The sequence below is a fragment of the Camellia sinensis genome, chromosome 2 (genome assembly GCF_055761805.1).
Source record: "Camellia sinensis isolate YWXY chromosome 2, ASM5576180v1, whole genome shotgun sequence".
In the NCBI taxonomy this organism is placed as follows: Eukaryota; Viridiplantae; Streptophyta; class Magnoliopsida; order Ericales; family Theaceae; genus Camellia; species Camellia sinensis.
Window position 1 is genome coordinate 82,120,041 of NC_138962.1, and position 15,683 is coordinate 82,135,723.

The 15,683-nt window shown below is 38.7% G+C and overlaps 1 protein-coding gene across 1 annotated transcript; it reads right to left on the reverse strand.

Annotated features, from left to right (window-relative positions):
- Nucleotides 1-10,636: 10,636 nt before the first annotated feature.
- LOC145820150 (uncharacterized) lies at nt 10,637-13,609 on the reverse strand. The gene is made up of 4 exons (XM_082914942.1): nt 13,403-13,609; nt 13,142-13,296; nt 10,977-11,048; nt 10,637-10,892 (listed from the first exon to the last, which is right to left on the reverse strand). The coding sequence occupies exons 1-4, from the start codon at nt 13,460-13,462 to the stop codon at nt 10,802-10,804; spliced, it is 378 nt and encodes a 125-aa protein (XP_082771068.1). The 5' UTR covers nt 13,463-13,609; the 3' UTR covers nt 10,637-10,801.
- Between the last annotated feature and the right edge of the window lie 2,074 nt (nt 13,610-15,683).

Genomic DNA, 15,683 nt, shown 5'->3' on the forward strand with positions numbered 1-15,683 from the left:
ATAAATCGTTTATACATTTTTTCTCTTAACAAATTAATGTTTATTATGTGTTTGGATGACGATCATATAATGGGTGGTTGTTTTTGTTGATGCTTTTGATGGTTATAATGTAATAGAAGGTTGTATTTGTTATTAATAGATATTTTTGGATGATTATCATGTAATAGATGATTATTAGGTTTTTAATGTGTAATCGATATATTTAATATATGAAATATTTTTAATTTTGGATTTTTTGATTTATTGGATTAGTTTAATAATGATATCAAAATTGTCGTCATATTTGACTTATGGAAAAATAAAAACTAATTTAATGAAAATAAAAACAACCACCCATTACATGATCATCATTCAAATATATGCTAAAAATTAATTTGGTAAAAAAATAAAAAAAATAAAAATGTAAAAGATTTATCAATTTTACATAATTTTATCTTTGGTGGGTAAAAATAATTTTTAAAAACTTAAAAATATTTTTTGGCATTTGTTTTTTTTCAAATTAGTTTATATTTTATCAAATTGATGATTTTGTATCTTCAATTGTCCTTATTTGGATCAAGATTCAAAATTCAAGATCAAATGTATCACAATTGAAAAGTTAAAGATTAAAGCCATACGAGTCCTAAACTATAGAGACCGTTAATATAATTTATCTTTAAAAAAATTAAACTCTTTAAAAACAAAATATAAAAAATAAGATTTAATTATTTATATTAAAACTTAATAAGATTCAATAATAATAATTGACTAATATGGTGGAGTCATTTTATATATTTATATTACTATTTTACCTGACATGTGGTGGAGATAAGTAATTGGTAGAAAATGAATTCGGATCGTGATTGTGTGAGAAAAGAGAGCCCAATGACAAAGAGATTGGAGGTTCTATTTACACGAATATTTTCGCTACGCATTATTTAATTATTAAATTTATATATTAATAATATCTTTAAGTAAAACAATTATTAAGAACAATATAAGAGTATAGCTACTCATTCAAGTAATTCACATACGAAAATACAAATTGCTCATTACACACCATCATCATCTATATAAATTATATCTTTTGGAACAAATCTCTCTTCCAATACTGTTCACCTTCATTATTATAATTTAACACACTACACTCATCATCTTTGCCATTATAATATTTACCATTATTTTTCAAACTCAAAACATTTGCTCAATATAATAATTATATATTCTGTTTATCATACATACCATATTTAAAATCACCATACTTAGATTTCTTTCCTCCTATATAAAGGAGTTTTATATACACATTATTGAATATGTATATAATATAATATTTTCTTTCTCTCTCTCTTAGACGTAACATGCAATCAGAGTTAGGTTAAGTACCTAATAATTTTGCTTCACTGGTGGGTGGTAGCCTTGCATTGGCCACTTGCCAAACCTCAACTCAATCCACTACCAGATTGTCCTTTCAGTATCGTTTCATGGTGATCTCCATTTGTCTGTTGATTTCTCTATATTCCTTTATCACTAGCCAAAGTTTCGCTGCATCTCCCAACTCCAACAATTGCCGTCGTCTTACATCGCTACCTACAAACCTATTGCTGCCTACAAACTCATCGCCATCTTAATATCATACTACATATTTCATTATTTTTTCTTCATTACATTCAACAGTAAAACCAACAGAACTGTAGACGCCCCATTTTTTACCGCCCTTAAGACTTGGACGCGACTGCTGGTTTACATGGTGGAGAAAGGTGTGCAGGAGAAATGTTCAGTTTCTTCGGCAATGAGAGAGTCAAATCTCAACTTCATACCCTTTTTTGGACCAAAACAATCTTGATCAAAAGATTTTAGACCTCAAAACCCTCTCTTTCAAAACGTTTTTGAAATAAAGTTTTTACGATGTTCCGAGGCTCGCATTTTGTCAAATGTTGCGCGTTTCGGTAAACCGAGCAAGGACAAAGTAGAAATGAATGAAAGAGAGATGAAATCTTTGAAAAATCTTTCAAAACACTTTGTTTAGGGGTTTGGAGTTGAAGAAAAGAGGAAGGGAGAGAAGAAAACTAGTTTGGGAGAAGTTCGGCATGAATCCGGTTGGACTAAATCTGCGCGGTTTCACCAAAATAGGCATAACTTTTTTCACATGAGGAATTTTAATGCAAGGCTGGTGCCATTAGAAAGATAACTTCCGGGGCTTCAATTTGGACACAAGAATGACCTGAAAAGAAATTTATATGAAGGAGTTATGGCCATTTTAAGTTAGACCTGGAAAGTAGAATTTTCCCAAACTAGCTGGCCGACCCGAAAAGGTGGCTGGCCGACCACCCTCTCCTGAAAAAGTGGTCGGCCGACCAGGAAAAGTAACAGGCCGACCAGGAAAGGTGGCCGGCCGACCACTTATGCCCAGAAAGCTCAAAATTGATAGATATTTTCCCTCCAACTGTCTTCCACAACCCCCAACTGTCCTATAATCAGATATTTTCGAGCCAACTCTCCTTTTTGCTATATATGATGATATATCTCCCATTTTTCAAAGAAGAACTTCTTGGAGAAGCTTGGGAGCTTCTCACTCTAAAAAAAGTTTCTCTGTCTCTACAACTTCCAGACCTAAAACCTCTGTCCCTCTCTCATTCTCTTGCCCTTGTGTGCATAACAAGAGCTATACTTGGAGATATACCTCTCCTTTGCTTAGGCACCCTTGATCAAACTGAACTACCATTGGGCTGAGGTTCTTTGAGGATCATTTTGAGCTCCAAAATTTGGTTTTAGCTCAGAGTTTGAACCCCTTTTGCTGCTGTCTTCTTGAGCTTCAAGGGTAAGCACCTATTTCCCTTAAACTTGCATTTTTTTGCTCCATTGATTAGCCTTACTTGAAAGCATTTCTGGACTTTGTCATAAACTGAAAAGTGTCATATTTTGAGCCCCTCTTGAAGATTTTATAAGGACACTTTTCTGTTTGAGGCCTCCTACACCCTTGCATGCTTTACCCCTCTTTGTAGGCCTATTTTGCATCATATCTTAGTCCTACTTGTGAGCACTTTCGAGATTTTCTATAAACTGTAAAGTGACTTATTTTGAGCCCTTCTTCAACTTTTTTTAAGGGCACTTTACTGTTTGAAGTCATTTACTTCCTTGTTTGTTCAATCTCTCTTTTAGGGCTATTTTTGCATCCTATTTTAGCCTTACTTGTGAGCATTTTTGAGATTTTCTATAAATTGGAAAAAGTTTTTTTTTGACATCCTCTTCAAGTTTGGTTCAGGTCCCATTTATTTTTGGGGTCATCTTCCCCCTATGCATGCTTCATTCCTTCATGATTAGGGCTATGCATTAGAGCACTTGCATTGGCCATGGTTTGGCCTCTTATATATTTTTGAGGGCCAAAATTAGAGGGGGGTGACCCCCTCTCTCCTTGTCTTGTTTGGTGGTCTTTTGGGCCTTCCAAAGGGACCATATTTTGCATGCATTGAAGTCTTGTTTCAGGCCTCATTCTGTGAGTTTTAAGGTCTGCCTCGGCACTGTCCAAGGCCCTTTTGGCCATATTTTATGTCTACAATGCATGTGTAGAGCAATCACATCCAAAGCCTTTCAAAGGAGCCTTTCTTTGCATGTTTCCTAGACCCATTTCAGAGCCAATTTGATGAGTTTTAGGGCTGTCATATTTGATTTTCAGAGTTGGTTTTTCCATGCTAAGTGTCTATCTTGTATGTGCTTAACAACCCCTTACAAGACCCTCCAAAGAAGCCCCTCATTTTTGCATGCATTGGCTGTATTTCAGTGATTATTTGGGCATATTTTGGCATGTTTTATTCACTGTTTTTGGCTGGTTTGATGAGTTCTCATTTTCTTCATATACATGCCATGTAAACCATGCTTGCTAGCCAATGTTGCATGCTATTTTAGTCCATCATGTTAGCATCTTTTGGCCATGCTCTAAATTAGAAATGTGCATGTTTTGGGACTGCCTTGGCTCTGTCTTTTGACTTCATGATCAAATAATGCTTGCTTTGCATAGTTACAATTCAATACATGCGCCTAGCTTCGAGTTTCGGGGCTTATTTCATGTATCGGGTGCCATATTTCCATGTTTCGAGACCATTTAGCATCATGTTTCAGTGCTGGGAATTACATGTTTGTATGCCATCTTTCATCTCCTGCCATGCTTTGGTAGAGTGGCATTTTATGCCTTAGGTTCGGTCCTTGGTATTCGTGCATGTGTGCACGCATTTCGGTTGTCTCATTTTCATCTAATGGCCACTGATGTGAGTGTGGCTGAGGTCCACTCATGTTGGTGTAAGTCCATCGTGCATTGTGTATGCCATTTCGGTCCATAGCATTGTGTATGCTAAGTTGCATGTTAGAGCATTGTGTATGACATGTTACATCGAGCATTGTGTATGCCATTTCATAGTATTGCGTATGCTAGGTTGTATGTTAGTCGCATTGTGTATGCCATTTCATTTGCATTGTGTTTGGGATAGGAGTTAGCCCAAGCACGGGAAACGAGGGACGTTTCGTACTCCGAGTGACGGAACGTGTCTCAATTCCCGGTCGCCAACGCTCCGGATTACCCATGGTGGAGTTTAGGTCTTGTTGTGTTTATATATGCATTCATTTCACATCGAGTCGTGCAATTCGACTCCTCGGCCATCATGCATCGAGATGCGTGATTGGTGGCGCGAGGATCGAGGACTACACTCCCTGAAGAGTAGTCATGCATACATAGGTGAAAATACTTTGCTGTGCCCCTTTCTTGCTCTCTGTTGCAGCAACTCAGAAATCAACAGCCTTTCAGAGCCTGGCATAGCATTCCGGGATTAATTGCAAACAGAGGCGAATCGGAACATCACAATGCATTTCCGCGCAAGGCAACTCGAGCATGCATCTTTCATCATTTAGAACAGAGCTGAGGCGGTCCATGGATTTGCATGCTAATTTACTTGCTTTCCTAGTTAATTTGTTAATTAATTAGGACTTTGTAATATTTAATTAGCTAGAATAGTTAATTATTTATTCGGACTGTATTATTTATTCGGACCCTCCGAGCGAGGGCACAATTGTAATAAGTGTGCGTGCGTGTGATGTATGTCTTCCAACCCCACAGCTTTCTCCCTTTTATTTACCTGCTTATGATGGTTAGATTAGGGCATGTTTCAATTAGCATACTTATGCTTGCATGTTTGCATCATTCATCTGTCTTGCATGCACCGGGCTCGGCGCACCATACTAACTGCATTTGTATTTCAATTCCAAGTTGAATACTTGTTAGTTGTAGCATTTCACATGCCATCCTTAGAATAGCCGAGCCTACTATAATTGCATTTCGCATGCATTGCATTGAGCATTTCTGTATAGTTAGGATCATGCACAGATTTCTAACATAGCTTTTGTTTTGGCTTGGAGTAGTCGGTATGTACTTATGCTTTAGCATTCTTACATGTGTGTGAGTGACTGCCATGATAGCATGCTTACCATGAGGCTAATTGCTTATGTGATATAATTGCCTGAATGCCTGTGGGTGAAGGTTAGATTATTTGAATTGGAATAATTCATTAAAATGTGAGTTTTAAAGCCCACTTGAGAGTAGCAAATCATCTTGTTTTCTAAGCCCACCCGAGGGTGGCAAAATCTGTATTTTAAGCCTACTTGCGAGTAGCAAACCATTTTCAAAACAAACATGAAACGTTTTGTTCCAATTCAGGCGATCCGGTCTATATTTGCATGTTGTGCGCATCACATAGTAAATCTAGGCTTATAACCGGAATAAGAGCATATAACGTTTTCAATACTAGATATCATGGTTAGTATAGGCCGATCTTTGATCGAGCGAGCGGAGGTGCTCGCGAAGTGACCTTCCCCAATCGTACCCAAGTTCCCGAGCTGAGGCAACTTTGGTGGTGACGGACACGTGGCCTTAGGCAACGAGTCAAGGTTTCCTAAATTTCCCAAAATAAAATATTTAGGAGGCGACTCTGTATCTGGTAAAGCAGTCCATGTTGGCACTTCTTTCAAAAAAATCTGTTTTCAAAAACGATTTGCCGGATTTGGGCTCTTTGATGATTCATCGGTCTTGCATTGCACTCTGCGAGATTAGATACAGGACCGTGACATTGAGTCCTGAACTGTAGTGAGCCCAATGAACAAAACGGGAGAGAGGGGGATTTCCCTCCCAGGGCGTTTGGGGACGTCTACAGTTTCTGGCGGCTCTGCTGGGGATTTAGAGAACTTGACTCGAACTCATGATATCTTGTTTTGACTACATTTATGTGTTTCTTTGCATTGCATTTGCATTGGTGCGCCTAGGACACCGTGCTTGCCGTATGCTATTCCTGAACGGTTTGCCGGAGGCTCGCTTCGAGAAGCATGCCATAAGGCTGATCGGTTGCGGGCTTTGCCACGACGGGAACACAAACCCCGGTTTTACCGGGGCACCCTCTTTGACCATTCGGCCTAGTGCATATCGAAATCTGTAGTGACCATTCCAAACTAGGATAGGTTGCTTACCCGATTTTAGGTTGTTTGAAACTGCTGCGTGCATAGTGAAACCCTAGTTCCTGACAAGATAGGACAGGGAAACCCTACCCCTCCATAGGGGTGTTTTGGCTCTTATTTGCTTGATACGTGCTGTCAGAGTGTGTCTCTACAGGTTGTATGTGTCAGTTTGCAAGTCTGGGTATCAGGCCTGCGGGTATCAGTATTTGGAAGAATTAGTTTTTCCTGAGGGTATCAGTTCACCGGCAGAATTTTGGGCAGAATTCAGTAGAGAGCACACTCATTCAACTATGCTCATATCTGTTCAGGTGAAATCAGGCTGAGATGCTGTGTGTTTTCTCTTTTGCTAGGTAGTCTTGGAACCATAGCTTCAGAAGGCTCTAATATCCCCCGGGTACACCGAACTTGTGTTAATAGACTTTGTTGGGTCAAAAATTCAGTTCAAGGGCAATCAGTGTTCCTTTACCAGAGGCAGGGTGAAAAGGTCAGTCAGGCACAGACCATCAGTACAGCAGCTACCAGCTCAGTAGTCTTTGAACAGCCAGGTTGAGATTTCGAGTCTACTGTAGAGATAGATATACTGGTGGTTCAATCAGATCAGGACAGTATGTCAGGCTTAGAAGAGATGGTGCGCCAGCTCCAGGATAGTATGAAAGCCATGCAGCAAGACGCTGCCCGTCAAACGGAATTCGCCAAGCAACAGGCCGTGGTCATAGCCCAACAGGCAGAGACAATTGCCAGGTTAGAGCAGCAAACTGGTGTATCTACTTCACACTAGGCTCCTCCCCCACCAAGAGTTCCCATACTCGGAGAGGCAACCCACGTTCAGGATGATACAGACATTCCAGGTGGGCCAGCTCCCCCCTGGTTCTACCCCAGCTATCTAAAACACTCACCAACCTACCAAACTCCCCCTTTGAGTTCGAGACGGACCCCACAGCATTGAAAGTGAGCAAGCTTTAGAAATTGTTCAAAAAGTCTCAGGGGGCCCACTATATTCCTGATATAGAGGATGGTTATACCGACTCAGTGGTGACCTTGTCGGAGCGGTTTAAAATGCTGCATATCGATCGGTTCGATGGCTCTGAAGACCCAATGGTGCACCTCCAACTGTTTTCTGATATCTTGAGGCCAATGGGTTTGACCACAGCCCAGAAATTGTCACTATTCGGCCGAACCCTGTCTGGGATAGCCGCAATCTGGTATGCAAAATTAGAGAACTCTGTGAAATAGAATTGGGAAGAGCTGGCTGAGGCCTTTATTGCTCAATACTCCTACAACACACAGATTGAGGTCACAACTCGTGATCTTGAAGTCACCCGCCAAGAGCCAAAGGAGGGTTTCTCAGAGTTCGTGACGAGATGGAGAGCAAAGGCCTCAATGATGGCTACAAGGCTTTTCGACAAAGATCAGATCAGGATGATTGTTCGGAATCTGCATGGCAAGTTGCTGCAAAAGATGGTCGTTCTACCTCTGTTTACCTTTCCAGCCCTTCATGAAATGGGGGTTCAAATCGAGGATGCCATCAGACAAGGGATCTTTGTAGAAGATAATGAGCCTTTGAAGAGGAATGTTGCTCGTAGTTCCAATGCTACTATTGATGGCAGCACAGCTGCGAAATGCTCAGAAGTAGACACCATCACCACTTCCCTCAATGGCCAAAAACCAACCCCTTCAACTTGGCCCCAAGCCCGAAAATTCCATCCTCTTTACATGAGTCTCTCTCAAGCTTTGGAAAAGCTGCGAGAAGAAGGGCACCTAGAACTTCTAGAACCCCAACCCCTTCCAAACCCTCTTCCACCAAGATATGACCCAGCTAAATACTGTGCCTATCATCAGCAGCGCAGTCATGGCACCGACCGTTGCTACTGCCTTCGTCACGAGGTCCAAAATCTCATCGACAACCGGACAATAGCTCCACCTTTAGACCCTAATGACCAAGTACCTCATCCATATCTCAATCTAATCCATACACTGGTCGTCCCTTACGACCCCAGCATATACATCACCCCAGTCCATCTACCCAAGCCTGAGGTGTTTATCCCAGAAAGCATGGACTTATGCATGATGGGTGCATCTGAACCCCAATCATCTCAAACCTGTGAGCCCACCACTTCTGAGTTGATGAGAATGATCGAAGATCTTCAGAGAACTGTGGCAGACTTAGCCTTTAGAATTTTGGCTCCATCATTGACCACATCACAGGCTAGAAGTTTCAATCCAAAAGGCTCCTTAATCTTGGAGCAAGCTGCAACTGAAAAGGGCCAACCTAAAGCCATCTCAGATCTAGGTGTTGGCGTGTCGACAACAACTGGGCTCCGCTCGGATATAGCGACCCGATCCTTTGATAAAGTGGAGGCCAATGGTGAGAACAAGGTAGGGGTAGACATTGATCCCCATGAACACCTCATGTGGGCTGTTGAGGCTTTGAACGCCGAAGGACTGAACAAACAGCAAGTGATTGCAGTTGTTGCAAAGGCTGTGGATGACACTTTCGCTACTCAAGTTGGGGGCAGTCTGAATCAAAGGGAAAATTGGGAGAAGGGCCGTCATACTAGAGACGATCCTGTTAGCTCTAATCCTCCACTCGGAAGAGATCAGCAAGCCAGGCCAGCACCTACCAATCTCTTTTCTGGTGCGCCCAGCAAAAATCCACAAACCTTGAAGTACCAACCCCGAGGTCAGAAGGTCTTCCATGCCCTCTATATGCCTTTGTCCAAAGCTCTCCAAATCCTTGTTGGCCAAGGCCATCTCAAACCCCTTGAGCCCTGGCCTCTCCCGAACTCTCTTCCGGCTACACATGATGCTACCCAGTACTGCACGTACCATCAGCAAACTGGCCATACTACCGACAACTGCTTCCGTCTTCGCCATGAAGTACAGGATCTATTTGACAACGGGGTTGTCCTCCCGCCAAGCTTTGCAAAGTCTATTGGCACTGGATCGGTGAACTTGGGGGATAATGTGAGTATGTGATCAAGGGATGAACCACCTGCGGGCGGCGCTCGATTAACTCCAAACGTGGAAATAGCACGCACTGTTCTGAGCAATATGCAAACACCAGTTTTTGTGCTTTCTAACTTGGGTATTGAGTCAGTCTTGTTATTTTGTATAGAGTCAGTCTTTTCTTACTGAGTCAGTTGGGTCTATCTTGTTGTACTGAGTCAGTCCTATTTTGTTGGAGTCTGGTGATTTTGGGGGTGTTACCTCGGACATCACTTGCTTGTTTTGTGTTTGTCTTTTCATTTTCTTTCACTACAAGAATTAACACTTTTGGCAACAAAAAAATTGGTCGCTAAAAGTCCATTTTTGGTCGGCAAAAGTTATCCGCGACCAAATTTTTTGGTCGCTATTTTGGTCGCCAATTGAGGGTCGGCAAAAGTAATTCGCGACCAAAATTTTGGTTGGTCGGCAAAAGTTAGATTTGCCGACTAAATTTTTGGTCGCGAAATATATCATTACCGCGACTAATTCATTTAGTCGCTAAAACACTTTGGTCGCGAAAAGTGATGTTTTCCCGACCACAAAGTTTGGTCGCCAATTATCACATTCAACGACCAAAAAGTTTGGTCGCCAATTGTGCCATTCCGCGACCAAAAATTTTGGTCGCCAATCATGACATTCCGCGACCAAAAAGTTTGGTCGCCAATCGTGACATTCCGCGACCAAAAAGTTTGGTCGCCAATTGTGACATTCCACGACCAAAAAAGGTTTTGGTCGCCATTTGTTACTTTTCGCGACCAAATTTTTTGGTCGGCAAAAGTGAGTTTCCACGACCAAGAGCTATTTTGGTCGGCAATAGATGTATTTTTTGCGACCAAAACTCTTGGTCGGCAATTGTCATTTTTTGCGAAAAAAATTTATTTATTTGTCGCGACTAATAAATTGGTCGCCAAAGCAGGAAAACAATACACTTGTAACTCCTAATAATTTATTCAATCCATAATAAACCTATAATTTTAAAGCATCACTCAAATTAACTAAATCATTAACATTCGACACAATACATAATTCATTAACATTCGATTTATTAAATTTCTGTCAAACAACCAGACATTGTTCCAATTCAAACTAAAACAACCAGACATCCCCACCATGGTGTTCCACCAGACATTGTTCACACAAAATAATGACAACCAAAGAATCCAACAACACCTTTCTAAACTGTCAAACAACCTACTTCCAAAATTTCTTAAATTTCCCAAAACACTAGTGTACATTATATACATCCTATTTATAGAACTACATTCCAATTCAAACTGAAACACCCTAGTTTTAGAAAGAACAAAAAGAAACAATTCTACGAGTAAATAATATGTGGAAGCTTTGACTAAAACAAGAACTCTGTGTCAGAAACTTCAAGGACATTGTGGACGCCAATAGGGTTCACACCTGGCCGGAAAGCATTTCCTTCAATATAGCTGTGACAACATTTAATCAATTAGCATTTCACCTAGTGTTGGGTAATTGCAATTTGCTTGTACTGATTGAAGATAGAAACTCACATTTCTTTCAAGAAAGTATGCTTATAGAATGCATCCGGGATGCTCCCAGTAAATTGATTATGATCTAGGTACCTGCAATGAAAGAAAGCTTAAGATGCTGTCCCATGCCTACCCAAAAAAAAGATGCTGTCCCAGATACACAAAAGCACAAAGATGCAAAAAAAGGGGAAAAGCAAATTAAAGAAGGGAAAAAAAAGGCATTAATTGTGATAAAAACAACAGTTAACAAAGATGCTGTCCCAGTAATACTTTTTCCTTACTAATAACAAACAATGCTATGCTTCCTATAACAAAGATCTCATCCGTATGCTGTAGTATGCTAACAGTTTTTCATCAACAACAACAAATGAGTATATTTGCAGGTACATTAATAGGATTTTAATCAAATAATCGAAGTATTTGGTTGGTTACTACCCTTGTAGGGAAAAAACTTAAGAAATTTCATAGACAACACAAAGTCGAGTAAAGAATTACAATCTCTCTATCTTTCTGTTTTTCCTCTTTGACGTGCATGTTCAACACTTCATCAATGGCATCACAGGACAGAGACACATTTCAGTAGATCTATTGTGTAGTCAATAGCTTAAACATGCAATTAACAAATGATCTTCCTTGAAGAAAATTAACCTCATCAAATTTCTTTTCCCCTCACCTCTTAAAGTTTGAATGGTATCTTACTACAATACAAAAGAGGTACCAGGAACCATATATACAAACATCTCTCTGTTTGTTTCTCCAATAGCTGCTTAATTGTGTCACATCACTCTCTTTTTCATCTAATTCGTCCTTTGCTCTCATCATCTAATAAAATGCATGATAACTCTTTTCTCCTCACCAGGCAGATAGGTCGGATTTCAATATTTGATCTTTCACAACAACGAGACAAATATTTAATTTCAAAGAAACCAATTGAATGTGCTTAGGACATCTAACATGCATACCAATTGACGTTTCTACAATCAACAACAAAATTTTCCCAAAAAGAACACAAAAACAAGCTCCATCCTTGTTAGCTTTTCCCACATGATAATATTTCATAAGGTCAGGAGCCTTTGCAAAGTTTGATCAATTCAAAAACTCTTTGGCCAGCCTAACCAAGAGAGGCTTGTGAATATCTGAACATTTTTGGTCCACACAAAGATCTAGAACTGAGTTTGCTTATGGCCATACAAACATTAATTTGCAAGGAATGCTAAAACTCGAAAATTTGAAAAGATCTCTACTAGAACCATACGTGACAGTTTCAGCAGATCTATCAAATTCAATCTGTTGATTACAGAAGAGATGAATTCCCTTAGCTCTTTCATATGCAAGCAACAAATTACTTACAAGATGACGAGTTAGGATGAATAAACGATTAGCTATTCATGGAAAAGGATTGAGCTTTAAATGATGGGGACATGGAAGAGGGAACGTATTTGTTTATAGAAATAACAATGATGAGAAGGAGGAGACAGTGATTGTGGTAGTAGTGGTGGTGGTGGTGATATCATGATCTAATGAACTAAGCCATCGAAGGTAATGATTCAACAAAAATGTCACCCTTCTCAAAAAGTGGATGGATGTTAAGTAACTAATATTCACTAGAAATGTCATCTTTGTTCTATTAATTTAAAAGCCAATCTAATTGGCCAATAGACAATTCCTCAGTAATTCATAGAATGTCTAGAATAATTTGAAGAACCAAAAAAGTGGACCAATTTATTTATCAAAAGCAGCTCATATTCTATAGGCTTTCTATTCTATGAAACTCATGACGAAAGAATCGTAATAACTTTAAGTTACAGCGATTGAGTTTGTTGTGTACTCTAAATCAAGTATATTTGGGTTTCAAATTACTCAAGTTGCCACCTTGTTACACAGCAACATGCAGACCACTAACAATCCCCAGACAAGGCAAGTTTTTTTCTTTTGAATTGGTATTGATTATTAAAAACATTTATGAAGCATTTGGACTACTAACAATCCCCAGACATCTATCCCTACAAACGTCAACAAGACTTAATGATCACAAGTATTTTATGCTTCACTGTTATATTATAAGAATCAAGACATTTGATTCTTCATTGTTAATGCCATAAAATCTAAACTCGACCATTCACAACTTTGTAGGGATACAGAAATGGCCATTAATGGATGAAATTATGCCTGACATGGTAACCAACCTGCGAGGATCGTAGACGGTAACAGTACAATCAGCTCCTCCCACTGCAATACTAGTTGAAGAACTACAGACTGCATAGAAGATATCTCCAACAGAACCATATATCCTATGCACACAACCACCATTTTCTTTCATTCTCAAGTCCCATATGGAAAGCTGCAGTAATTCAAAAAGATGGAAAAATGCCAAAATGGGTAAACAAAGAAATAAGCTCAAATGTTAATTTTTTTAAAAAAATGTATACAAAATGAAAAGGCAAAACCTGGCAGCCTTCTGTGACGGCTAATATAGAACTATCATTTCCACTACACAAACTCTGCATAAAGCTTAATGAAGATGGATACCATAATCTGCAACACAGCTACATCAATGGCAATCAATGTTCTGAAAAAACTTACATATTCAAGCAATTCATAGGCAATTCAATGACAAGGTTTTTAGAGAATCAGAAGCTTTGAGATTGACTAGTGTCAAGACAAACATATAATTAGGATTATATATTTAGGACAATTATTTAGGATTCAATAAAGTTGACAATTTTTTAATCATACAATTAATAACACAAAACAAACATATAATTAGGATTATATATTTTTATATCTATTGCAAAACAAATGTGACAAGAGTGAGTTATTTACCCCACTAATTCAACTGGATAATTATTCCTACACTAATCATATGGATTATTAATCTTCTCACTATTAATCTCACTAATCAAATAAGACCTAAAAATTCATTTGAAATTTTGATTTATTAGGTTGAAAGTTAAGTTTGAACATATTTTAACATCCATGATACATTGTTTGATCCAATTTTTGAGTTTAGAGTTAGAAGAAGACATCAATTGTAGAGGAACAAGACCTCAATTCAAGAGATCTTAATCAATGCATGAAAATTCAAAGGTTAAAAAGGAAACAAACCTTTTGTTTAGGAATGGAAGGAGAAGTTTATGCCATTGCCCTTTTTTTTTTTATAGGCAATGGACAAATTCTTTGTGCCTAACAATTTTGAGTTATAAGCTAAGATAGATTCAACTCTTCACATTCTTACTTAAAAGGGTGGTCAAAAGATTGATATCTAAAAAGGAAAATTTTATTCCAGTGGAAAGATGTCATTACTACAGACACCTTATTATAGAAAGATTTCTCTGATGTTAAAACAAATGTTAGTTTGACAGTTTAGTGTAACAATTGACTCATCCCACTACAAGAGTTAGTTTGACAGTTTCCTTCAACAGAAAAATGTGAAAACAATAGTTATGATCTGCTGGCAGTGTTACTAAAAGTCCGAAAGCAAGGTTCCAATACTGGTTGCCCATGCTGTAACAAAAATCTATAAGCTGAGGAACAGCCCAATAAGGAGCTAATTGATATTGTCTTGTAAATGAACCAGTGAACCAACTAGACGATAAAAGTACAGATACCTAACTCGAAAAAACTCATGAATCCAAATGATGTGAGCATGTGCATGCTTGCAAGTTACTCTAGAATACATAATTAAGATTGTGAATTACAAAAACTGTTTTCTCAGGAGGCCAATCAAAAAACTGAGCACATAAGAAATGAGTATTGGTGCGTTGAAACGGATGCAGTGCAAGAACCCTACAAGATTTAGGTAGTTAATGTTAGAATGTTTCATTACTTCCAAAGATGTCAAAAAATTTGTTTGGTTGACAAGAAGATAATATATACAGATTCAGTTATAACTGCTGGTTGGATAGGCAATAACAATGTTCAAACAATTCATCTCTTAGCTTCATCAATTTTGCAAATCAATGAAGCATAAGATTTCACTAAAAACTATTGCTCAAAGAAGAGAGCAAGGGAGAGGGAGAAATATCACCTTTAAGAAAATAAGGTGGCGATATAACTCTGGATCCAGGGAAGGTAAGTCATTCAAATAGTTGTACCTGCTCAACAAAATTTTGGATGCATCAAAATAGATTTCAAAACTAGAATTCAAAACTAAAAAATATAACACCTGCTATGAGGCAATTTGGGACCCCAAAAGACTCATCTTTTATATGCAGAGATGGTCCTGAAATTCAAAACTATTTCCATAGGACCATAATGTGTACGCAGATACATATAAAGCATGTGTGGATTTTTTCCACAATTTTTAGAAGGGCAGTGGAAGTGGGAGTGGAAGTGGAAGTAGAAGTGGGAGTGGGAGTGGGAGTGGGAGTGTGGAGGAGAGAGAAAGAAAAGTGATATAAGGTTGATCATCTGCAAGAAATTCTTTTTCCTTTTATTTCTTGTGTTTTTGATAAATAAGAATATACATTGTGAATGCCACATGGGTGCAACCCTACTTTTGCTTTAATTTGCTCAAGAAGAACGTTGCAAATGGTATATCAACAAGAATCCCTTCAAATATCGCCTGCAGTGATTACAAAGATATATAATGTCCCACTGTAAAGCACCATAAGAGAACAAATATAGACAGCACAGAGAACAATTCCACTGTCATTGTTTCTATATAATGTCCCACTGTAAAGCACCATAAGAGAACAAATGTCATTTTTAATATAGACAGCACAGAGA

Coding starts and splice junctions, on each gene's coding strand:
- LOC145820150 (XM_082914942.1), bottom strand. CDS start 13,462: ATGCAGAGTTTGTGTAGTGGAAATGATAGTTCTATATTAGCCGTCACA. Junction 13,297..13,402: donor CCGTCACAGAAGGCTGCCAG/GTTTTGCCTTTT, acceptor GAATTACTGCAG/CTTTCCATATGGGACTTGAG. Junction 10,893..10,976: donor CATACTTTCTTGAAAGAAAT/GTGAGTTTCTAT, acceptor ATGTTGTCACAG/CTATATTGAAGGAAATGCTT.